The 25,677-nt window shown below is 45.4% G+C and overlaps 1 protein-coding gene across 1 annotated transcript in view; it reads right to left on the reverse strand.

Moving 5' to 3' along the window:
* JAM3 (junctional adhesion molecule 3) overlaps positions 1-9,025 on the reverse strand; it is a 62,952-nt gene extending 53,927 nt beyond the window's left edge. The window contains exon 1 of the mRNA XM_060251333.1: positions 8,881-9,025. Coding sequence (XP_060107316.1) covers positions 8,881-8,992 — 112 coding nt within the window. The 5' untranslated portion in view covers positions 8,993-9,025. The remainder of the gene's footprint in view (positions 1-8,880) is intronic.
* Between the last annotated feature and the right edge of the window lie 16,652 nt (positions 9,026-25,677).

Genomic DNA, 25,677 nt, shown 5'->3' on the forward strand with positions numbered 1-25,677 from the left:
CATTAAAAGAAAGCCAGCATGATGTAGTGGTTAGAACACTGGACTAAAACCTGGGAGACCTGGGTTCAAATCCCCTGCTGTTATGAAAGCTTTTGCTGGATAACCTTGGGCCAGCCACACACTCTCAGCCTCACCTAGGGTTGCCAAGTCCAATTCAAGAAATATCTGGGGACTTTGGGGGTGGAGCCAGGAGACTTTGGGGGTGGGGCCAGGAGACACTGGGGGCGGAGCCAGGAGCAAGGGTGTGACAAGCATAATTGAACTCCAAGGGAGTTCTGGCCATCACATTTAAAGGGACAGCACACCTTTTAAATGCCTTCCTTCCATAGAAAATAATGAAGGGTAGGGGCACCTGCTTTTGGGGCTCATAGAATTGGACCCCCTGGTCCAATCTTTTTGAAACTTGGGAGGTATTTTGGGGAGAGGCACTAGATGCTATACTGAAAATTTGGCGCCTCTACCTCAAAAGACAGCCCCCCCAGAGCCCCTGACACCCGCGTCATTCCCTATGGGAATCGTTCCCCATCATTCCCTATGGGAATCGTTCCTGGAGGTGCATAATAGCTATGGGGGTGGAGCTTCCCCCGCCAGCCAGCTGGCAGGGGGAGGGGGGAAGCCTGTAAAACCAGGGGATCCCCTGCTGGGACCTGGGGATTGGGAAGCCTAGCCTCACCTACCTCACAGGGTTGTTGTGAGGATAAAATGGAAAGGAGGACAATGTAAGCCGCTTCAGGTCTCCAGGAGGAGAAAGGCAGGAAAGAAATTAAATATAATGATCACCAACCTTTTTCTGCAACCTGGAAGAATGCGGGGGGGGGTTGCTATCAGGATCAATGTACACAGGTAATTTATGACTGGTTGTCTAAAAAACAGTTTGGACTGGGGTTGTTGCCACACAGGACATGTATCTCTCTGTGTTTACTTCTGCCATTTATCCAATCAAGTACACACACACACACGCACGTGCGTTCACAAAAGTAAATAGGTACGTTGGGGCGGGGAGGAATATACCCATTTTCAGATAGGGTTGCAAGTCCCCCCTGGCCACTGGTAGGGGGTGGGGTTAGGGTTGCCAGATCCAGTTTGGAAAATTCCTGGAGGTTTGGGGGTGGAGCATGCGGAGCGCACAGTTTGTGGAGGGCAGGGTATAATGCCAAAGCAGCCATTTTCTCCAGGGGAAATTATCTCTAGTCTGGAGAACAGCTGCAATGCTGGGGGATCCCCAGGTCCTACCTGGAGGCTGGCCTCCTTATTTTCAGATGGTTCCCCCCTACCACAACCACAATGAGAAATTACAAGTTTATGCATGATTTAGATCAGGAAGCAGTCTTCGTATGGGCCTGCGTAGAACAGGTGCCAGAATCCTTTGCATGGATTCTGAGACAGGCAAGTAAATGGAGGAGGTCTTCACTGAAGAGAAAACACATGAAAACCAAATAAAATATAAGAAGAGCTCTGCTGGATCAGCCCAGTGGTTCACCTAAGTCCAGCATTGCGTCTCGAATAGCAGTCACCCAGTTGCCCAGGAGGGCCAAACAAATGGGGCCTAGAGGCCGAGGCCTGCCCCACTGCATTATTCAGAGATCTGCCACCTCGGTAGATGATAATGAATGATGATATTGGATTTATATCCTGCCCTATACTTTGAATCTCAGAGCAGTCACAATCTCCTTTACCTCCTCCCCCCCCACCACCCGCACAACAGACACCCTGCGGTGGGGCTAAGAGAGCTCTTACAGCAGCTGCCCTTTCAGGGACAACTCCTACCAGAGCTATGGCTGACCCAAGGCCATTCCAGCAGGCGCAAGTGGAGGAGTGGGAAATCAAACCCGGTTCTCCCAGATAAGAGTCTGCGCACTTAACCACTACACCAGACTGGCTCCATCTTATAATTAAATAAGATGGAGGACACTCCCTTTAGTCACCCCAGCTAGTCACCTTTCTAGGAAAAATTCACATCAAGTCTGGTCAAGAACAGTCCAAAGAATTGCCCCTTTTTTAGAATTTCTCACCCAGGAAAGAGGCAAACTGGCAAAAAAAGAGAGGGGCTCCTTGCACGAACCACTTGGAGCAAGGACCCAAAACAGCTCTACACTTTACTAAGCCACAAATGTGATCTTTTGGATACTCATTCATGGCTGAAATCCCACACACACCAAGGGGTCGCCGGGGAGGTATAAAAATGATCTTTGGATCCAAAATATACAACATTCTTCCTGGGTGATGGGAAAATACAGGTCAGGAAAGGCAAGGATCCAAGTTCAATAACAGGTCATTTCACTAGAACATATGTGCAGGGGTGTGAGGCCAAGCACACAACCTTCCGTAAACCCACATGCTTTTCAACAACGCATCCATTGAGGGAAACTTAAAGTGTGAGAAACAACTCGCTAAAATCACGTTCTTTGCCAGCAGCTTTAAAGCAGATGTGTGAGAGGACCCAGAGGGATGCTTCCATTGGGGTTTGAGGATTGTACCAGTTATTGCTGCTTGATGGGAAACGCCAAACCTGGCCTAAGTGTGTTACTGAACTCACTGCTCAAAGATCACACTTCCCGCTCCACAGAGATCACTTGTATTTTGTGTGTTTGTATGTTAGCCCACAACAGTGTGTGGGGGGGGAGGGGGATCCTAGCACAGTATTTATTGTTGCCAATACCCAGGTGAGTAGATTGGAGAAAAACCCAAAGGTTTCCGTGAATATCCAGCCTCAATATATATAAAGCACAATGAAGGAATTATAAATATCAGTGATAAATTCCACCATTTAGGGGAGGGACAGTGGCAGAGCATCTGCTTGGTAAGCAGAAGGTCCCAGGTTCAATCCCCGGCATCTCCAATTTTAAAAAAATGGTCCCGGCAAATAGGCATGAAAAACCTCAGCTTGAGACCCTGGAGAGATGTTGCGAGTCTGAGCAGACAATACTGACTTTGATGGACTCAGGGTCTGATTCAGTATAAGGCAGCTTCATATGTTCATACTTCAAGGAGTACAAGTGACAGAAATGGCACAAATTGGACTCATAAATTTTACATTCATTCAAATGGTAAACTCGTGCTAATTATGTCCACAAGGCTCCAAATCAGTTTCCTATAAGCTGTATTGGCAAGTCAGATTTCAGTAAGGCCAGTAAAATCCTCCAAGATGCGCAGTAAGCATGGAATTCTTCAAAGCGATGAGGCACTACTTTGATTCCTCATTTCACTTCAGCTTCGTCTAGCTTTTCCAAAAATATTGATCAGGGCATGGCAAGAACACAGAGAGCCATCTAATGCTTCCAAGGATCCCTTCCAAGGGTCTTGCCAGGGGACGGTCTGAAGATAGCCCCAAATTACAACTAATCTCCAGACCACAGAGATATAAATCCCCTGGACAAAACGGCTTCTCTAGAGGGTGGACTCTATGGCATTATAGCCCACTGAGGTTCCTCACCTCCCCAGCTACATTCCCAAATCTCCAGGATTTTCCCAGCTGAGAGTTGGCAACCATAATTGCATTCTTCACATTTAAAAAAAAAAAACCTTGCCAATTTAAACGGGGGGGGGGGGGGGGGGGCTCACAAAAAACTGCCTCAAGTCCAGACAGCTGGCTCAGAGCACTTGCTTGGTTCCAAAGACAGCTGGGTGTTGTATCTTGAGAAAAAAAATGGAGCAGGGTGTGTGTTTAGATATAACGGTACAAAAAGGCCATTGTAGACACAAAACCTATTTGTGACTCAGAGAATTCCATGACCCCCAGCTATCTTAGCACAAATCCTTCGTGGGTCAATCCCAGAACGAGTTTTCTTGAGGAGGGGGGCATGCACAATTTGAAAAATGCGGTGCAAGGGATGGATTGCTAAATTTGGGCACAGGAGAAAGCCACATATAAGTTGCTGCTCGTCTCCAAAGCTAACAGGAAGGCCTTAAGTGGACTGCATGGTTTCAGCCTAACTCAACTCCCTGGACAGGGTTGCCAACTTCCAGGTGGGGCCTGACGATCTCTGGGAATCACAACTGACCTCCAGACTACAGACACCAGTTCCCCTGGAGCAGAGGTGGCCAAACTGCGGCTTGGGGCCCACATGTGGCTCTTTCACACATATTGTGTTGCTCTTGAAGTCCTCACCACCTCATCGGCCAGCTTGGAGAAGGCATTTGTCTCTTTAAATCCCTTCTCCAAGCCAAGCCAGCCAACAGCTTGGAGAATGCATTTAAAATTGCTTTCTTTCCACTCCTCCCTCCACCATCTATTTTCCTTCCTTCCTTCCTTCCTTCCTTCCTTCCTTCCTTCCTTCCTTCCTTCCTTCCTTCCTTCCTTCCTTCCTCCCTTCCTCCCTCCCTTCCTCCACCTGACATTTCTGTCTTGTGGCTCTCAAACATCTCACATTATTCTATGTGGCCATCCTTGCCCTGGAGAAAATAGCTGCTATGGCATCATACCCCATTAAGGTCCCTCACCTCCCCAAACCCTATACTTCGCCCCCAAAATTTACAGGAGTTTCCCAACCTGGAGTCGGCAACCCTAACCCTGGGACTTATAAAGAGGATTAAAAACTATCAAACATTTTGCATGCTCAGATGCGATAGAAATATAATTTATTATGGGGCAAACGGTTTGATTCATAGGAGAGCAGGGAAGAACCTGGCCAGCTGTGTGACTGGCACCTCTCTCACTTCCAGCAAACCCATCTGCAAAACCCATTCGTTCTATGAAGAGCTCCACTTCATAATCCCTATCCTGAAACAGAAACAACATGGAAACACATAGCGATACACTTGCTTCCATTCTTCCCTTGCAATCACTCTATGGCATTTCTAAGGGGGAACTCCCCCACATACACCTGTGGGCAAAGAGCTACACTTTCTTGAGCACCTTTTCACCCCTGGCCTCTTGACCTGATCTTTCACTCTCCTTTGGATTCCAAGTCCCAGCGAACTCCTTTCCTCACCCCTACAAGACTGTCCCTCTGCCCTAAAGGAAATGTACACATCTCAGAGCAGAAACCTTATTTTTTTTCTTTTCTCTCATTTTACAAAGCGGTATACATATTGACGGTCTTAAAAGACAAACAGCAAGAAGCTATCAATGACCTTTTTATTTCTCCTAGAGTTTTATAACAGATTGGCAGCGCCATCCTAAGCAGTCTCTTAGTCTCTTCTTAAATCCACTGAAGACAATAGTCTGAGAAGGGTTAATTCTATTTAGGATTGCACTGTCAATTAAAGCCCTGACAATTTTTTTTTAAATCTCTGTTAAGGCAGTCTTGCGCACATACAAAAAATCCAGATGTGTTCTCAGAACTGACCATGCTCACCTCAGCTCAATGGAATGGGGAGCATCAGAAATTTTAAAACAATAAGGAAAACCGACCTCAAAAGCTCTCCGGGGCTATTTCAAGGGGGGAGATTTTCTATCTCTGTGTAGCAAATAGGATGAGATGCATGTGAGATTGTCAGCAATGATGATTGCGTACACATATACTTTGCTGGATATCACTGAACAATATGAGGATAATTTGCTTGGGAACACACCCAAAGGATTCTCCACATGCAAAGCAGACCAAACGACCCTCCAAGTTCTGTCTGCCCCTGGAATGATAATGTAATGGGAGCAAGAAACTTGCACGCACACACATGTATATACACCCCAAAGAATGGATGCCATTCTCTCATTCTCCCCTTCCTCTCCCCCCCTTTATTAATAGCCAGACAAATCCCACCCCATTCGTGAATGGAATTAACAAATGTTTTTGCAATTAAAGCTGAAAACATTTGCGTGGGGCTCCAGGAACAAAGGGCGCTTGTGCAGCCAAAAGAATAAGATCCAGTATCAACTCTGCCTCCTCAGCCAAGCCCCACATTCCTGGAAAAGTGGGGGAGGTGCCCTGAAATACTGGGAGATGGGAGCGAGTAGCTAAAATGCCTTATTACTTGAAGGGAGGCTTCATCTCCAAAGGTACTGGAGAAAAGAAACATACCACTGAGGGAGGGAGGGGGATAGAAAGGTAGGAAGGAAGGTAGGAAAGAAGGTAGGAAGGCGGGTAGGTAGGCAGGAAGGTAGGAAGGCGGGTAGGTAGGCAGGAAGGTAGGTAGGTGAGTAGGTAGGAAGGAAGGTGGGTAGGTAGGTGATAGGTGATAGAAAGATAGGTGATAGGAAGATGGATGGGTGGTGATAGATAGAGAGAGAGATGATAGAGAGGAGATAGAGAGATATGTAGCTCATAATTCAACCACATGTACATATCCCTGTCTCCCAAATTACATGCAGATGGGACAGAGGGTAACTTTCCCCTTTTCCAGTTTTAGAGAGATATTAACTTTCCTGTACTGGTGCTTTACAATCTCTTTTTTCTTCTAACTGTGCAGCAGAAAAAATCTCCCAGCTTCTGCCACCCCACCCGCCAATCCTACAACAAGGGTCCAGGTCCCCAAATTACAGAAAGAGAAACTGCAACCATTTTTAGAGAGACTTTCTCTTTGACCCCGAGGGGGGGGGCGGGGAGGGAGAAACACTTTGAAAGGAAATGATAAACAAGAGTATAAGAAACTAACAAAACATTATTGCTGCACACTTTCATGGCAAAAGCCTATACCCCTTTCTTTCAACCGCTCTATCACGCAGGATAGTTTTGGGAGGGAAGCTGTGTTGGTCTGCGGAAGAAGAGCTAGATTCGAGTCCAGTAGCACCTTAAAGACCAACAAGATTTTTAAAAGGTAGAAACTCTGAGTGGGAAGTGCATGAGTTCTAGTTGCTGAAATACATTTAAATTGGTAATGAAAATTTCCAGAGGGATTGCCCTCACAGCAGCCAGAGAGCCTTATGACAGACAAGGGAGTGGCACAAGACAGATGAAGTATAAAATGCAACAAAAAGCTACATGGAGCATAAAATACTGCAAAAATCCAGTCACTCTACAGATGGATAGCATTTATTTCCATATAAATTTTCCAAAGTCACATCTCATTTCCTCATATGCCATATTAACTCAAAAGAAAAAATATGACTCTGAATGTAAAATGCACCCTCTTAAACTGTTATAAACCTTAAAAAAATATTATTGTTCTTCTTCTTGTTGTTGTTAGACTAGAAAAGAGTAAGAGTCCAGGAGCCACCTTAAAGCCTAACAAAATTTATGACAGGGTAGGAGCTTTCATTAATTACTGCTCACTTTTTCAGATAGAGCTAGAAAGTGAGTCCATCTGTTGTAAGTGGAAAGTACTGGTGATTTCAGATGCCAAAAGACAACAGCTGATGAATGACAATAGAGGGTGTGAGAGGCAGCAGGTGTGGAGAAATCAGCACTGGTAATGAGACAGGAAACCTAGGTCTCAATTCTACCCAGGAGGATGCATTGTCTTGAGCTTCATTATCAGTTGCAATGCAGCAGTCTCTCCCTCTAATTGCTCTTTGAAATTCCTCTGTAAGAGAACTGTTACTCTTAGGTCAGCAACTGAATGTCCTGGGTTAAAATGTTCCCCACTCATATCCTGCCACAAATTTTGTAAGCCTTTAAGGTGCTACTGGACTCTTGCTCTTTTCTATTGCCACAGACAGACCCTGTCTTGACCTATTTTTATTCAAAGTGACTGTAACTTGTCTAGACAGCCCACTCTTTTTTATGACATATCTGGGAAGAACCCTGGCCTTGCATTTGACCAAATACTGTATATTGAAGGAAATCAAACTAGGAAAGCAAAGGTCCCCTTTGCAAGCAGCAGTCCTTTCCGACTGTTGCTTTAAAACGTTCAAACTAGTTCAAACAATCAAACTAGAGATTCTAGTTAAAGGAAAAATTACAAAGGGACAGTTGTGGGGGGAGGGTTGAGAAGAGAAGCTGAGTGTGGGTCTTTCAAGCATTAACTACTAGAACGTGGTTAGCAGTTACAAGCAAGATAAGCAAGGTAATGAAGTCAAGTCAGGGAGATGAAGTCAGAAGTTTAAGTGAAAAATGAACAGATGCTGGTGACAAGGTTTACTGACAAAACATCCTAAGAACTAACATTTCTAAAAAGTGGGTCCAGTAGACCTGTTATAACGGTGATGAAGAAAGGCCAAGTCTCTGCTTAAGCCAGGATGACATGTGTTGGTATATAATGTTTGGATAAGTTCTAGAATTTAACTCCACTCCAGTCCTCCAAAGCTTCTGCTAGAATAAAAACCTGTTAGCGTCACAACACTCCCCTCAGTTTCAGCTGCAACAGAACACAGCTCCTCTTCTGGAATCTTTACCAGACTCTTTGTTGATCTGATCTCTCCGTTCTCCATTTTATTTATTTATTTATTTATTACTTTACATTTATATCCCGCCCTCTCCGCAAGCGGACTCAGGGCGGCATTCCCAAAGTGATCAAAAGTGATCCCCACATAACCCACATTGCCAGCCCCTCATCCCTGGAATGTCCTCTCAGGATTCATTGTGTCCCCAAATGCAAGGGTAGGCAGAAACTCCCTCCCCCCAAAAAACACACCCACACCCACACCCATCACAATGTTTTCAAGCAGGATGAACTTTCCCCATTTAAACCTTTACTGGTCCTCCCTGGGAAGAGACTAGAATACACACTGCTGCAACCTCCCAAATAAAACTATCCAAACTCCAGGAATTCAGGACAATAATCTCTTTGTCCTAGGGATTCCCTACCAACGGTTGGGAAGGGATACAAAAGGCCCCCAAGTCCAGCCCCATAATCTTTCAACTTGTGGCTTCTGAAAGCATGGGAGGCGGGGGGGGGGGGGGGTAGTGCGCTGCCGAAGCTAGGCAAGAATAACTGCTTCCCCCGCCTCCAAATCTCCTTAGCACTCCCTTCCTCCGCCCCCTCGCCCTCTACCCAAGCACCGGCCGCGGCTCGCCCCCCCCCCCCGCGGGTTTCTCCCCTCCCCAGGCGGGCAAGACTCACGGAGCAGCGGCAGGAGGACAAGAAGCAGCCGCAGCAGCCGCCGCCTGAGCGCCATGATGGAGCTGCAAGTGAGGCGCGGGGCTGGCCGGGCCGGAGCTTGCGCATTCCCCATCTGGCCGGCTCCCAAGGCTGGGCGGGCGGAGAGGGAGGCCGGGCGGGGAGGGAGCGAAGCAGAGATGCCGCCGGAGCAGCGCTGGCTGCCCAGGCAACGGTCGCTTGGAGACGGGAGATGCTGGGGCTCCGTTGTCACGGCAACCGCATCCACAGCCGCGCGGCCTCTTGGAACGGGAGGCAGGGAGGCGGCTCTTCGCGGGGAGGCGCTCGGATTGGTACAGAACAGCCCCCGGGGAAAGTGGCCGTTTGGGGGTAGTGCAGTAAATAAATAAATAAATACATGCGCCTAAATTGCGTGGAACCATTGTCCAGGTGGCAGAAGATGCTGAAGCCAAGAGGGGCGCTAGACACAAAAGCGTAGGCAGAGGGTTGGGACAATTGAGTTTAAGACCAACAAAGTTTTATTCAAGGATTGAGCTTTCATGTGCATGATCTTCAGTTACCTTGAAGTGGAAGTTACCAGTCCATGCATATAGGTAGAGAGTGAACAGCAAATTAGCACACAACATAATTAAGATGTTTACAGATGCAAGGGCCAAACAGGAATAACAAACTTAATTTATATGGTCACCACTAGATTTAATTCGGGGGGGGGTGGGGGTGGGGGACATAGTGAAGCAAATAAATACATCAACATTGGAGATTGATGTGCAAATATACCCTTCTTAATTGTGGAATGCTGATGGTGATTAACTGAGACCCTGTTGTTATGCTCCATTCATCTCCTCTCAAGCATGGAGACAACTAACAGCATCCTTTTTTTTAAGGTGGGGTGACCGAGTTGTGCAGTGTTATGTGCCCTCCGTCACCACGCCAGAGAAATACATTCCAATCCACCTTTCCAAATTACATTGCATTCTACTATTCATTGCATTACAATCACCATTCCAATCTACTATTCGAAAAAAGAGGTACAATTAAAAATACAATTAAAATAATGAGCATGTTGTGACAGATAGCACAGAAAAGCAGGTTTCAAAATGCTGCTGGTTTCAGAGAAGCTGGAAGATTAGGAGTTAATCTTCCCTGGAGTGGAGAGCTTATTTGATAGGCTGCTCTACACATTTTCTGATTGGCCAATATCAGCTGAAAGAGAAAGTATAACATCAGCTGTTTTGGAGGGAAAATAATTTACTTGCCAGTCGTCAGAGAGACTTCTTTAGGTTTTTGTCTATAGCAGGAATCAGTGCTTTGACAGGGTTAGTCAGAAAGATTCTTCTACAGAGAAAGTATGACCTAAAAGTATGTGAACAACTCAAAATAAATAAATAAAATAACTACTCGGAGGGAGAATTGAGATTCTAGGTCTAGAAAGCTACAAACTGCTGCACACATACAAAAGTACCTGAAGGCAGATTTGGCAAGTGTGACTGGGCAGATAGGCTGAAAACTCCCATTGGAGCCAAGTAGTTATTGTTTCTTAGGGAAAAGAACAATTCCTGTCTGTAAAAGGGGTTGTGCTCTGAGGAGAACCCAGGGTCAATAATAGAGGGAATAAACTGTAGACACCTCAGGAATGAGTAGAAGGCTGTAATTTCTTAAGGGAGAAACTAGATTTCAAAGGGAGAAATCTAGAAACTAAGAAAGAGCTATTCTCCAGTAAACTATTAAGAAGCTGTGTTTTTTAGTATAATATACTAAGCTACAACCACTCTTAGATATTCTAAGTTCTCAAGCCTGTATAATGAATTTTTACCTCAGCATTTCTACATCTATTCCCAGCCTGTTAAATAAAATCTTTATTCTATTTTGAAAGTAACTCTGCCTCAAGTGCCACTTCAGAGGGGTTTAATAAGACAAGGCAGCTTTTGTATTTTCCTTCAAATCCCTGTGCTGAGTCAAAAGCCTAAACAATGACTGGTGCCAAGGCGGAGCAGTTTAGGTTATTTAGACAAAAAAGCATATATGCTACCCAAGGGCAACTCAGTCACTGAGGGGAATTAAAGTTTTGGTGGGAAAACCTGCCCGGGAGTAGGGAAGAGGCAGGTTCATCATAGATGCGGTGCACTTTTTTTTTGTAGAAAAAGCCCAGCAGGAGCTTATTTGCACTTTAGGCCATGGTGGGTCAGGCCAGCTGCAGCCTTGGTCAACCCAGCTGGAGCTCCAGTCCTGTGGGCTCCTGCAGGAAAAAAGCCCTGGATATACGGCCCTTCTTGGTGAGAATATAGATGTAAGGACTGAATGAGATTAGCATATGTTGTGAGATAAGAAACCAAGTCCTGGGGGAGGTGTTCCAAGTGTTGTAATAACTTGCAACTCAGCGATTTCCCTTTCCATTCTATTCCTGAAGTTCCTTTGCAATAAAGCTACTTTGAGGTCACCCACTTAACGTCCTGAAGAGTTGAAGTGTTCTCCTACAGGTTTCTCAGTATTGTGATTCTTCATGTCAGATTTGTGTCTATGTATCCGTTGGTACAGGGTTTGAGCTGTTTGCCCTATGTGGAGAAGGGAAGGGCATTGTTGGCATTTATTGGCATATATAATGTTACAAGATGTACAAGTGAATAAGCCTGAGACGATGTAGTTGTTGTCGTTAGTTCTAGTGATTGTGTTGTCTGGGCAACAAAGCTGGCATTGGGTTTATTGCAAACTCTAGTACCAGTGGCCATGTTCAAGTTAGATGTTCTATTATTGTGGGTGAGGGGTTGTTTAAAATGGGGGGGAGGGCTGTCCATAAGCAAGAAAAAGTTTGCCCCCCCTGGTGTTTGTGAAAGAGAACTATAATTATTAAATAGAGATTGTAAATTATTGATGATGTGCTGAACTGTTTTGAGTTGAGAGCTGTATGTGACCACTAATAGCGTTCTGTTACTGTCTCTTTTGAGCCTGTTTTCTAGTAAGCTTTCTCTAAGTATTGTTCTGGCTTTGTACATCTGTTTCTTGACTCCAGCAGGTGTATAATTTATTTCCAAAAAGGTTTCTTGTAGTGACATCCTAAACAGAGTTAATACTCTTCTACAGGCATTGAATTTTGACCTAGATAGTCCAGATTAGCCTAATCTCATCAGATCACAGAAGCTAGGAAGGTTTGGTTCTGGTTAGTATTTGGGTGGGAGACCACCAAGGAACTCTGGGATTACTATGCAGAGGCAAGCAATGGCAAATCGTCTCTTGCCTTTCTTGAAACCCCACCCCCGGGCTAAATGGTGTACTAAGTACTGTATCTGAAGTGAGCAGTGACTCATGAAAGCTCCTCTCCTGCCACAATTTTTAAGGTGCTCTTGGAGTCTTACTCTTTTCTGCTGCTACAGACAGACTGACACAGCTCTCCCATCTTGAAACAATGTGCTGGTGAAGAAAGCAGGATGCCGAGCAATGGAATACCCAAAAACGCTAATTAAAATTTTAAACGTTCAAATTTCCTCATCTCCCTACTATCATGTATTCTTTTTAGACACATTAAAAACGTGAGGAAAACACGTTTGAACAATCAATTAATGCACTGTTTGCCTCTGGGCTTCAGCTGCCCAGTTAATGGATCTCCCTCTAGTCACCCTAAAGCCATGAGCGAATGCTAGACACTTCTGAGTGGGCTCTGTAGATGCCTTCATCCTGCATTCCGAAACACATTCCAGGGAATGCTGATGGAAGCTTCCTTAAATGGAGAGCAGAGACAATCTAGAAAGAAATCGCAGCCTTTGATGCCTCACCAAAGCAAGGAGTTGAAGAACAGAACCCCAAAGACCACAGCTCTGGACTATTTCAAGGGGAAATCCTGCCTCTCTGTTCTTTATGGCCCTGATTTTAAGATTACAGACAGCTGCAATGCAAAATTCACCCATAAGAACTGTCATTCTGAGCAAAGAGGTTGCAAAGCAAACACTTTCATGTCTCCAAAACCAGGATCTCAGTAGCAGACCCAAGACCTGCTATCAGCATTCCTGAATTTTGTCCTGGCACAGAAACAACAACCAAAAAAGTCCAGGCTGTGAACCACCTCTAAATAGGAAAAAAGTATTTATAGAAAATAATAGGAACAGTACGTGCCTGATAATATATATGTTTACAGAAGAAAGCTAGGTCATTGCGCTGAAATAGTGCCAGGGGCCCCCAATGTCACACTGTGGTGTCTGTGCGTGCTGTGGTGTCCACTGACACCTTCCCTGGTTAGGGTTGTCAGCTTCCAGGTACAGCCCGGAGATCTCCCACTTTTACAACTGATCGCCATCTGGCAGAGATCAACTCCCCTGGAGAAAATGGCTGCTTTGAAGGGTGGACTTCATGACATTGTACCATGAAGGCCCCTCCCCTCCCCAAACCCTGCCCTCTCCTGGAGCCACCCCCAAAATCTCCAGGTATTTTCCAACAGGCCTGGCAACCCTATCCCTGGTGCATGCCAAATATTTTTAGAAAGTGGGTGGGGCCAGATGGGACTTCAGTCAAGCAAGGATTCTGATTGGCATTAGAAAATTGATTAGCTGTACAGATTTTTTTAAATGTTGCTTTGGCAGCTGTGCCCCACCCAGCACAAGGATCTTCACCATGGCAGCCATTTTGTGGCAGGCTCCACCTCCTGTGGCAGCCATTTTGTAGCTTGCCCACCACGCTATATCAGAATTCCAAAGGTGCCCACAAGCTCAAAAGGTTTGGGGATTCCTGATATAGATGTAAGAACATAAGAAAAGCCCTGCTGGATCAGACCAGTGGTCCATCTAGTCCAGCATCCTGTCTTACACAGTGGCCAACCGATTTTTCTGGATGGCCAACAACAGTGCATAGAGGCTGAGGCCTTTCCCTGATGTTGCCTCCTGACTCTGGGATTCAAAGCATTAGGTTTCCCTCAGTCACTATGGCTAGTGGCCACTGGTAGACCTTCCCCTCATGAATCTATCTAATCCCCTTTTAAAGCTGTTTATTCCTGTGGCCATCACTACATCCTCTGGCAGTTAGTTCCACATTTTAATAATTCTCTTTATGAAGTAGTATTTCCTGTTGCCTGTCCTGAACCTACTGCCCATCGGCTTCTTTAGTTGCCTTTGAGTTCTAGTATTTTGGGAAAGGGAGAATTTTTTTTGTCAGTTCTTTCCATCCCATGCATAATTTTATAAAACTCAGTCATGGCTCTGCCCCCTTAGCAGTCTCTCCTCTAAGCTGAAAATCCCAGACTCTTCAGCCTTTCCTCATAGAGAAGGTGCTGCAATCCAACCCCCCCCCCCCCCACTAATCTTGGTTGCCCTCCTCTGTGCTTTTTCCAGCTCTGCAATGTCCTTTTTCAAGGTGTGGTGATCAGAACTGTACACAGAATTCCAAATGAGGTTGTACCATAAATAACAGTGGTAAGCCGTCAGAGTGTTGGGCAAGGACCGGGGAGAGCTGGGTTCAAATCCCTTCACAGCCGCATAGTTTACAAAGTAAATCTGAAGTCAGATACTCTTCCATAGCATAATTTAGTGCTGCTATAAATCTAAAAGAGGTAGGAGTGAACCATGCTTGAAGGAAGAGCAGGATGGAAATATAATAGATACACTCCATTTTCTTTAAGGCTGAAATTTCACACCTAAATAGACAATGCCCTGAAATTAACAGAGACACAGCAGAAGCTGTTTACAAGGGCAAATTCTGTTTGCCTTTAAAATTTCACATTCTTTGGATTGAGTATTGGGATATTTTGGTTAATATAGCAGAGTTTTACCAGTCATTGAAGTGTAATACTGAGTGCAGTAAATAAATCTTCCAAGAAACATATTGCAAAAAAAGGTTGCAGTCAAAAAAAGAGAAAGAAGCCTAATCTAAAGAGTACTTTTCCAATCACAAATGGCCAGATTGTCTGGCATCACATGTGTGGGAGTATGAGGGTATTGTCTCTACGGGAGAAACCCACAGAGACTTTCAGACATGCTGAATAATGCAGTTTCAATCCACGTCAGTGACCATTTTGCAAGTGGATTTTCCCATTTCACACAGTAAAATCTAATTGCAAAATGTATTGAAGGTGGATTGAAAGTGCATTATTTAGTGAGTGTGAAAGTCTCCTATGGCAGGCCATGTAGAGTGAATGAGAGGACAAAGCGAAGGAGAACGGGTCAGAGGGCAGCTACCAGGTTAAGACAAAGAGGCATCTAATACAAGGAGATAACACCTATTACACGCTTAGAGTGATGTAACGCTCCGCAACCCACCCAGTGTGCAGGGATGTTGAGTTGCTCCTTCAGATACTGAGATGGCTTGTTCTACTTGAAATAACCTCTTTATGGCTAACTGTCATTGACTGAACTGAGATTAATCTTGTTCCCCGAGATTAACTCTTGTCTACCTTGGTGCCAGCATTCCCATCCCGTCCTTACCTGGTGCTGGCAGGGGTGGGAGTGTGATAAATGGGTTCCCCCAAACCCCCCAAAGAAAAACAAAGTCAGTCAGTAGATCCATTCCAAAGTTTTTACTGATATCAGTAAGAGCTTTACTCCCAAGGCAAGCTCAAAGCACAGAAGAAGAAAAAATAGATTTGATAGCTATAACCAACCGGATGAGAGAACAAGGTTTACAATTTTTGAGACTGCCTTCTTCATAACACTACACATTAGCTCCTTAATATGAACCCCTCCCTCAACATGTATTCCATGACCATGCAAATGAAGCAATCACCTATGCTGGGCATGAAAGTGAATATGCATAAAGCTATTAAGCATGCTCAGTGTGCCTACTGCTTGTAAGTCTTCACTTTTACTCTACTTTCGTTTTGCCTGCCAAGACCCCTGGTACCTTATCTTTAACCTTGGGGGCATGCATTTTGCCTTATAGTGTAGCCATTTCTTTGAACATCTCCTTTGTCAAAATACCTCTTTTTTACAAATTAACTGATGGCTGGGTATTAACCCTTTCAATTCACTTGTCTCACTTCAGCTGAAATTTCTAATCCATTTCCCCCAGGAGGGAGCTCTCTGGGCGTGGGGGAGTGGGGTGACATCAGTGCATGCAACACCCTGGCGTGACGTCACTTCCATGTGATGTCATCACATTGGAGTCATCCTGCAGGCTGAAGGCTCTTGGGGGCAGGGTAGGGCTTCCCCTGCTGGAGCCCACAAAATTGGGGGTTCCCCATTCCCACCTGGGGGTTGGCAACCCCAACCTTGGCTTCCCCATCAACTTTCAAAACAGCATCTTCATTTATGTTAATCTACACGGTGAGGTATCAAGGAAGGCATTCTCTATAGAGAAGTTAAGCAAAAACCACTCTGGTTAATTTGTCTTAGCTCTCTTCTATGTAATGAGGCATTTAACTACAATCTTCAGGTCTGATCCAAATGGCCCAGGCTAGCACAATCTTTGCTTAGTACTGGGAGACCAGCAAGGAAGCCCAGGCTTGCCATGCAGAGGCAAACCACCTCTTTGCCTCTTGCCTAGAAAACCCGCCTACACAGTTGCAGTAAGTCTTCTGCAACTTGAAGGCACTTTCCACACACGCTGTCTTCAGAACCCTCCTTCTATACCGAGAGGGAGTGCTGCATTTGCATTACAGAGCTGCTCTGCCTTTTTCATCTGCCATTCCGGTTTCCAGAGCCCTTTGAAATGTCAAATGAGGCCAGCAAGCTCATTTGCGATCAACATTCTACATGGGCTCCCGTCTACCTTCAGCCACAATGCCAAGGAACTATTGTGCGCATCATTGATTTTTACACACCATCAGAATTTCCATTCCTTTACCTAATGCTGATACAAGTGACCGGAATAAAAAAGATTAGCAGAGAGTCGTCCTGTGCAAGCACAAAGGAGAAAGAATCTGTTGGGAAAAGAGGGCAGTAGATGTCTATCATTTTCCATGATGCCGTTTCTACTTAACTGAGTATTTTTCACCCATAGCCCAATCCAATCAGGGATGCATCTAAAGACAGGTTCTGACTGGTCTTCAAAACGACCCTGCAAAGATGGCTCAGCACAACAGTGGCTTGCTCAGCAAGGCCTGAAAGTCCAACTGTTATCTGTCCCCTTGGACTCTGTCAATAGCCTGCCATGCTGAGGAAGCTAATGAAGAGAGAGAAAGGCCCTGTAATAAGTTACGATTCAATCATACAAGGGACAGAGTAAAATAAAAGTAAATGTCATTGTGTATGCCAAAGAAACACAGGTTTCTTCTAGCTTCCATGAATGTTCTCAGATTCTTCCGGCTAGCAGATCCTCCCTTCTGGCCAGCAGTGATCCTCTAGAAACTACCATCTTTTGTTGTTTCTATAGGGTGACATGTTTAAATTACAACACATGCAACAGGTCCCTTCCTGTGGTTGCCAATCTCCAAGGGGTGGCTGGAGATCTCTTGGGATTGCATTCAGTTTTCAGGCAACAGAGATCAATTCTCCTTGAGAAAATGGCTTTTTTGGAAGGTTGATTCTATGTTATTATACCCCACTGAAATCCCTCTCTCCCCAAACCCTGTATTTCTCAGGCTCCACTTCCAACATCTCCAGGTGTCTCCCAGTCTAGAGTTGGCAACCATATCTCTTTCATTGAGCATCAGGGGGGGCCAGTCAGGGAGTTGGGTGAATCTCTTACTTTATTATGTGTATTTTGCATAATCTGCCTTGGACCAAAGAACAGAACTCGCCAGCATTTTAGAAAATCCTAAATTTCATCTGATGAAGGGAACTTTGACTCTTGAAAGCTTTTAGCCTGAAAATTTTGTTGGTCCTGAAGGTGCCACCTGACTTGAGTTTCATAAAACCTGGGACTCCTTCAGCCCTTACTGATGTCAATTACGTACCTTAGGGAAAATAGATTGCCAAATTTACCACCACTGTGAACAGTCTCTGCACTTTCCTTGATTGCATTTGAATGTAGGCTAATTACATCTCTCTTCCTGAATTCCACAGCCTTTGCCTCTGCTGTTTATTATTGTCTTCAGAGTCTCACTCTCACCTATAGACTTCTGTCTAGTGAGGTCCCACTATATGTGTCTGATGAACTGAGCTCAGGGTCACTACAGATTTACTGAAACTTGAGGGTGCTTTATATACACACACATGCCCACGTGTGCGCGCGCACACACACAAACCTATTGCATTATTTATTGGATGTTTTATGATGTCTAAAGGCATAATTTTTATATTTCGTAATCCAACTTGAGTCTCAAACAGGGTTTTGCAGCAACAGATTAGCAAGACTACCCCTCCGAAATGAAAAGAAATGAGAAATTGGACTCCACAGCAACACCAGCCACCCTTAATAGCTCCTGTTTTTCCAACACTTCCAGACAGGGTCAAAGCTGAATAGCTTGTTATTTATTTTTAACTTTAACCTATGACATGCATGCAATACTCCCAAAGGATAAATGGGTTTTTATTTTTAATTTGTGTGCTGTTTGGGCGTTCAGAGGGCTAAGGGGGAATCCAAGTAGCTGGGAGCAAGCCTTGTGTTAAGCAATGGCTGGCTGTGGCAAAGAAGACCAAATTAGAACCCTTGGGCATTTTTAAGACAGAACAACTGCAGCAGTTGCCAGATTGTGGTAATAAAGCACTGAGGCCAGTGCAGACAGACTGAGACAGGTCAGGGGGGTCAAGTCTGGTGGTTTATTTATTCTCAGAGAATGTGCTGTAAAGTGACACCACACTGACCATAAAGTGAAACAAACTGGCTGCTCCCATCACACTGAAGATGCATGGAAGATAGGGTTGCCAGGTCTGATTCAAGAAATATCTGGGGACTTTGGGGGTGGAGCCAGGAGCAAGGGTGTGACAAGCATGACTGAACTCTGAAGGGAGTTCTAGCCATCACATAAAACCACACACCTTTTAAATGCCTTCCCTCCCTTTGGAAATAATGAAGGATAGGGGCACCTTATTTTGGGGCTCATAGAATTGGACCCCCTGGTCCAATCGTTTTGAAACTTGAGGGGGGATGTTTTGAGAGGAACCAGATGCTATTGCCACATATTTGGTGCCTCTATTTAAAAAAACAGCCTCCCCCAGAGCCCCAAATACCCACAGATAAATTCTCCATTATACCCTAGGACAAGGGTGTCAAACATGCAGCCCAGGGGCTGAATCAGGCCCCTGGAGGACTCCTATCAGGCCCCCAAAGCAACCGACTGTCATCTGCTTCTGTCTCCTTTTCCCTCTCTTCCTTCTGCATCACAGCTTGCTTTGCCAGGCTTGGTCAATTGCACAGGAGCTACAGAGCATAGTCTCTATTTTCTCCATTGGTTGAGGGTCCTCCCTTGGGGAAGAAGGGGGAGGCAGAGCTTGCTTTGCCAGGTTCTCTTAGTTGCACAGCAAAGCTACTGAGCCAAGCCTCTCTTCCTTCTATTGGCTGAGGCTCCTCCCCCTTCTGACCCCCTGAGGAAGGAAGAAAAGAGCCAGAGCTTCCTTTGCCCAGTTCCCTGGATCCCATGGGAGAAACAGAAACAAAGCACCTTTAAGATCAACAAGTGCTAATAGTTTAAGCATGTTTTATTTTAAAGCACCTTTAAATCAAATAAATAAATAAATAAATAAAGGTTTTCTTTAAAAAAAACTTTAATTGTGTTTGTCAATGTCCTTTATAAAGTTTATATCTTTGCTATTTAATCTTAAATAAGTATACACACGGCTTGACTCGACATGGCTTGGCCCAACAAGCTCTCATTTATGTCAGATCTGGTCCTCATAACAAAGGAGTTTGACGCCCCTACTTTAAGGTAAGCAAGACAGACAATAACTTGTTTCAAGACTATCCAGAGACCTTACTCGGCTGTGCAGGGTATCTTTGAGCCCAGCTTTCTCACTTCTGAGCCATACATGGGAGCCATTACCCTTGTAGATCAGCCAGGCAGCTCCATCATGAACCTGATGGGGTGACTTGGAGCCTAGGGATGCCATCCTCCAGGTGGGACCTGGAGTTCTCTTGGAATTACAGCAGATCTCCAGGCGACAGAGATCGATTCCCCTGGAGAAAATGGCAGTTTCAGAGGGCAAAGATTCTAAGTGAAATCCCTTCCCGAATCCCCCCCTGCAAGTCTCTGCATTACTTTCTCTTGGTGCAAGATTGCCTACTGAAAGAAATGGTACAAATGGGAAAGAAATGGTACAAATGCAGTCATTTGCACTTGGATTTTGTGTCAGCGGCAAAGAACGATTGTTGAACTTAATGTAATTTATGGATGAGGTAGGTTCTATTTGAAAATTGCCAAATAACAGTCCAGTCGAAGGCTTACTTGCAGGCTTTTAAAACATTATTATCAGACCAATTCTGGAGGTTTAAAAATGGCAATCTTTCGAGCGGGCGTATTTTAGGAGCCTGCCAGCAGCACAGAAATAAAGCTGTTGCTCCTTAAATAGCCTTTGCAGGAGTACCTTAAAGGGCTTTTCCTGCCAGAACAAGCAGCCCACACTCACTCTCCCTGCCCACAGTATGCCTGCCCTCCCCATCACTTTCTCCTTTCTTCCTTCCCAAGGAGCTGTTTTTGCTGGCGCTCGGAGATCCAGGGAAACAGTTTTGTTTTTCACCATTCCCCTGCAAATGAATGTTTAATTTCTCCAAGCTGTCTGCTGCAATTGTTTCTCTATCAGCAGGGCAGCCAAAGGCTTTCTACCACCACCCACGCTGTGGCTTGTGGCCTGGGGTGATTTATTATAACTGTAATTTAATTAAAAATATTTATTGTGTGTGTGGAAATGTTGCACAGGCCCCAGCCCTTTAAGGGGGAGGACAGTTTATAAATTAGATAGATCGATAGGTAGATAGGCAGGCAGACAGACAGGCAGACAATTGATTGATAGATAGGTAGATGATGGTGTATATAATGTATATATTTGGAGACAGTTTAGTGAAACATACCTCCCATATAATGAAATTCTGTCTCAGCTCTGAGAAGTTTCAGGAACACTGCACTCAAGGCTATAATCTAAGCAGTAGACAAGTTGCTCCTTTAAGACCAACCAAGTTTTATTCGGAATGTAAGCTTTCGTACGCTCTAAGCAGACTTCATCAGACAAAATTGGAACGGCAAGCAGAAGTTCTTAATATAAGTGGGCAGTGAGTTGGTATGTAGAATCATGGGGATGTTTTTAGCAGATTAAAAGAATCACAAATTAGGGTCTGTGTTTGTTTGTTAGTATTGCTAACTGAGCTGTAACAACAGTGGAGGGTGATAAAAAAGCAGGCTATAATCTGCCACTCTGCATGCTCTGGGGATGCAACCGTGCCACAAGGCATCCTTGCAATGGGACACCCTGCGTGGAGGAAGGAGCCGCTCGAATAAATAGGAGGCCGGTTCCAAAGCAAAGTCCACCTGAACCTCTGCGCTTCACTTTCAAAGATCTGGCAATGTGGCTCTCTCAAGCCTTGAAGGCAGAGCTCAAAACAACAGAGAATAGGAAAATAAGAATCAGAGGGGGTTATTTTACTTGGCTGTCCTGCTTTCTGTATAATGTCCTGGCTGGACCACAAGCCAAAAACTTCCTGCTGTTTAATGTATTGCAGAGACTTCTCCTTACCTCTGTGTGTCAAACTGCAGTGTAAGGGGAGCGTCAGCATTTGATTGTAATCCCCCCCCCCCACTTCAAAGCCCACCCCTGCAGGATAACACCATTTGCAGGAGATCTGCATGAAGGCAAACAAGAAACTTCTGGAAAGTTGAGGGCTGCGTGATAAAGTTAGCCCTGACCTGGATGACGCAGGCTTCCCAAATCTTGTCACATCCCAAGAAACTATGGAGGATCAGGGCCTGTAAGTACATGGAGGGGAGACCTCCAAGGAAGTCCAGGGTTGCTGTGCAGGGGCAGGCAAGGGCAGACCAGCTCTGGACATCTGTTGCCTTCAAACACTTATGAAGTTGCCCGAAGTCAACTGACTTGAAGGCCTTTTACACCAAATTCACAGGACTTCTACTTTTTTAGAACTAACTGAATGTATATCTTAAATGTCGGGATGGCTGGAAGTTAGCTGGGCTCTGCCACAGCACCCTGGGATTCAGCAGCTGTTCTTCTTCTACCCACCACAATGCACAGGGCACAGTTGTCTATCTTTTTAATTGTTTTATTTTATTCCACTTATATCCCGCCCTCCCCGCCGAGGCGGGCTCAGGGCGGCTCACACAGACATGCATGTGCATGATTCAATGTAATAATACAGCATTAAAACCATAAAACATACAGTAAAATAGACATAAAACACATAATGTTTCGGTGCCATGATCTCACGTTTTCCAATTTTATAGTTCTCTGTTTAGCAGGTCTTAAATTATCCTCTCTGCAACTGCTATACAGCAGATGGTTGGTGGTGGTTCACATGTTGTTATAAACTGTAGTGGCCAGCAGCCTAGTTCACAAATGCCTGGTGGAAGAGTGCCGTTTTACAGGCCCTGCGGAACTGTATGAGCTCTCGCAGGGCCCTGACCTCTTCCGGCAACTCATTCCACCAGCCTGGGGCCACTACAGAGAAGGCTCTGGCTCTAGTTGACATGAGCCTGACCTCCTTAGGGCCGGGGATTGTATGTAGCTTTTGTGATCCAGACCAAAGTGCTCTCCAGGGAACATGTGGGGAAAGGCGGTCCCTCAGGTATACAGGCCCCTGGCCATATAGGGCCTTAAAGGAAAGAACCAACACCTTGAAACAAACTTGGTTTGCAATAACAACCAGTGCAATGGTTAGAGCATCTGAGGGAAAGGAAAGGTCCCTTGTGCAAGCACCAGTCTATGATTCTGGGGTGACATTGTTTTCACAATGTTTTCACGGCAGATTTTTTACAGATGGTTTGCCATTGCCTTCCCTAGTCATCTACACTTTCCCCCCAGCAAGCTGGGTACTCATTTTACTGACCTCAGAAGGATGGAAGGCTAAGTCAACCTTGAGCCAGCTACCTGAAAACCCAGCTTCCACAGGGGATCGAACTTGAGTCATGAGCAGAGCTTAGGACTGCACTACTGCAGCCCCAACGCTCTGCGCCACGGGGCTCTTGCAGAGAGAGCATCTGAGATCTGGGTTCAAATCCCCTCTCTGTCAAGAATCTGATGGGGTGAACTTTAGGGATGCTAGCTGGTTGCCAGCCTCCAGGTGGGGCCTGGAGAGCTCCCAATTTTACAACTGATCTCCATCTAGTAGAGATCAGTTTCCCTGGAGAAAATGGCTGCTTTGAAGGGTGGAGTCTATGGCTTTGTACCATGCTGAGGTCCCTCCCCAAACCCCACCCTCTCTCAGATCCACCCCCAAAGTCTCCATGGAATTTTCCAACACAGACCTGGTAACCATAGCCTCCAGGTGGGGCATGAGGAATCTCCTGGAATTATAGCTCATCTCCAGACTACCAAGATTAGTTCCCTTTAGGGATGCTGCTGGCATATTTACAAGTTGCCTCCACTTCAGTTATTATAGAGTTAGCTGAACAAAGCAGGAGTCAAGTTGCACCTTTAAGACCAACCCATTTTTATTTAGAACGTCAGCTTTCATGTGCTCTTAAGCACACTTCATCAGACGAAGAATCCAACACAGTGAGCAAAGCCATACATAGCTGAGCAGAGCCATACATCAATCAATCAATCAATCAATCATTGTATTTATATCCCGCCCTCCCCGCCGAAGCAGGCTCAGGGCGGCTAACAACATCAAATCAAATACAGTAAATTATACAATAAATATTTAAAAGCAATAGCTAGTTTAACAGTTTAATTAAAATTCTAAAATTAATAAAATTAACATTCTGGTGCTATTTCAACAGATGGTGAAAGTCACTTAGGCAAGTCCCTCTATCTTTTTAATCGGTGAAGGCCATCCCAAAGAGGATGGTCTTGCAGGCCCTGCAAAACTGTTCAAAGTCCCGCAGGGCCCGCACTTCTTCCGGGAGCTGGTTCCATAGGTGTGGAGCTACAATAGAGAAGGCCCGTTTCCGAGTGCTCTGTAATTTTGCCTCCTTCGGCCCAGGGATAGTCAGCAGGTTCTTCCCTGCTGACCTCAGTACTCTCGGGTTCATATGGGGAAAGACGGTCCCTCAGGTAGGCAGGTCCTCGGCCATATAGGGCTTTAAACGTAATAACCAGCACTTAGCTGGTAGGCAGTGGCCCAGAATGCAACGTGGTACAGATTCAAGAACCAATGACAGTGAAGTAAAATTATCTGGTAGGCAGTGGTTTAGAATGTAAAATGGTACAATGACAGAACAGTAAAATTAACAAATTGAGCAAACCTTTGATCTGAGTAGCATGAGCATGCGAAAGCAACAAAACAGTAGTATGTCAAAATGTGAGATTGTCTGCCAATGACAATGGGAGATGGGCTCAATATATGTAATGGGATAAGCGACCAAAGTCCCTGTTTTGTCAATGCAGCTAAAAGAGAAATACAGTTGTTGTTAGTAAGCAGGAAATTGCATAGCTGACATTGTAACCAATTAAGTAGACTTTAGCTAGTCCAGGGAAAATTTGCAGGTGGTATTAGTAACATGAAGTGGTCTGTTACCTCTCTATTGCCCGATTAGAAGAAATGATTAGAAGAAACGCTTTGATCTGGTACGCATCTCTTTACAACCTTTTATTGTGCCTCTCCCGTTCTCTTTCTGTGGGCAAGAAGCAGCAGCCATTAAGCTTTTACCCATCTAGCACCAAACGTAGTCTGCTTAGTTAAGGTATCTTTACTTTATTTTCACCAAAGTTCTCCCTCCCTTCAATCTTCAGCAAACATAGGGTTGTTTTCTTTTAAATGTATGGACGGTGTGGGCTCTTGTTTGCATTCACGTTGCATTTTAAAGGCTAAACCTAACAGATGCCAGCCTCTAGGTGGGACTCGGGGACACCCCTCCCCTGAATTACAGCTCATCTCTACACTACAGAAATCAGTTTGCCAGGAGAAAATGAATGCTTTGGAAGGCGAGCTTTATGGCATTGTACCCCACTGAGGTCTCTGTCTGTTCCAGGCTCTGTCCCCAAACCTCCAGGAGTTTCCCAACCTGGATCTGGTAACCCTAGCCTCCCCATCCCCTGCCAGTGGCAACCCTAGATCCCTTGAACAAGCTTTAAAGGGTGGACTCTATGGCATTGTACCCCGCTAAGTTCCTGTCCTCCTTAGGCTCCGCCCTCAAATGTCCAGGAATTCCCCTGCCTGGAGCTGGTAACCTTACCTCCTGCCCCCTGCCTGAGGGCCGGGAGTGGTGGTGGCAGTGCTGGATTAAACTCTGTGGAGGCCCCTAGACAGACAAAATCTTGGGGCCCCCTTGCAAATTGTCTCTGAGTCGGAGCACTCACCCTGCAAAGAGCAGCTCAATTGCTGGCTGCGTGTGCAGGCTGGGAGAGCTGCAAGCAGGGAGGAAACTGGGGGGGGGGGAGCTGGCCCGTGGACGCTAAAGGCGTGGGCCCCATAGGCCAGTGCCTATCTGGCCCTGGAGGGTCGGTGGGCTGGCAACCCTGTTTTAGTCATTCTGCGTCAGCCTGATGTACTTCGGAGGATGTAATGGCGGACTGATGTCAGCTGCCTTGACCTTCTCAGAGAAAGAGTGGGATAAAAATGTAATTTGATGGATAAATATATCATCAGACAGAAGGGCCCAAACACCATTTTTCTGGCCTTGGTACAAATTTAGAATGCACCCCTCCCCCTCCACCTGTGATCCCGTTCCTTGGCATGAGTCATGAAAGCAACTTTCCTAGTGTATTTTTTGAAAGGACTTAAAGAGGGTATTTCAAGGCAAAGGGCTTGCAAATCATGATAGGACCCCCTTGGAGCTGCTCAACACAGTCAGCAGGGTTGCCAATAGGCCCTTCCCCTTTCGTAGAGGCTTAGGGGAGGGAC

The sequence above is a fragment of the Heteronotia binoei genome, chromosome 12, assembly GCF_032191835.1.
Source record: "Heteronotia binoei isolate CCM8104 ecotype False Entrance Well chromosome 12, APGP_CSIRO_Hbin_v1, whole genome shotgun sequence".
NCBI lineage: Eukaryota > Metazoa > Chordata > Lepidosauria > Squamata > Gekkonidae > Heteronotia > Heteronotia binoei.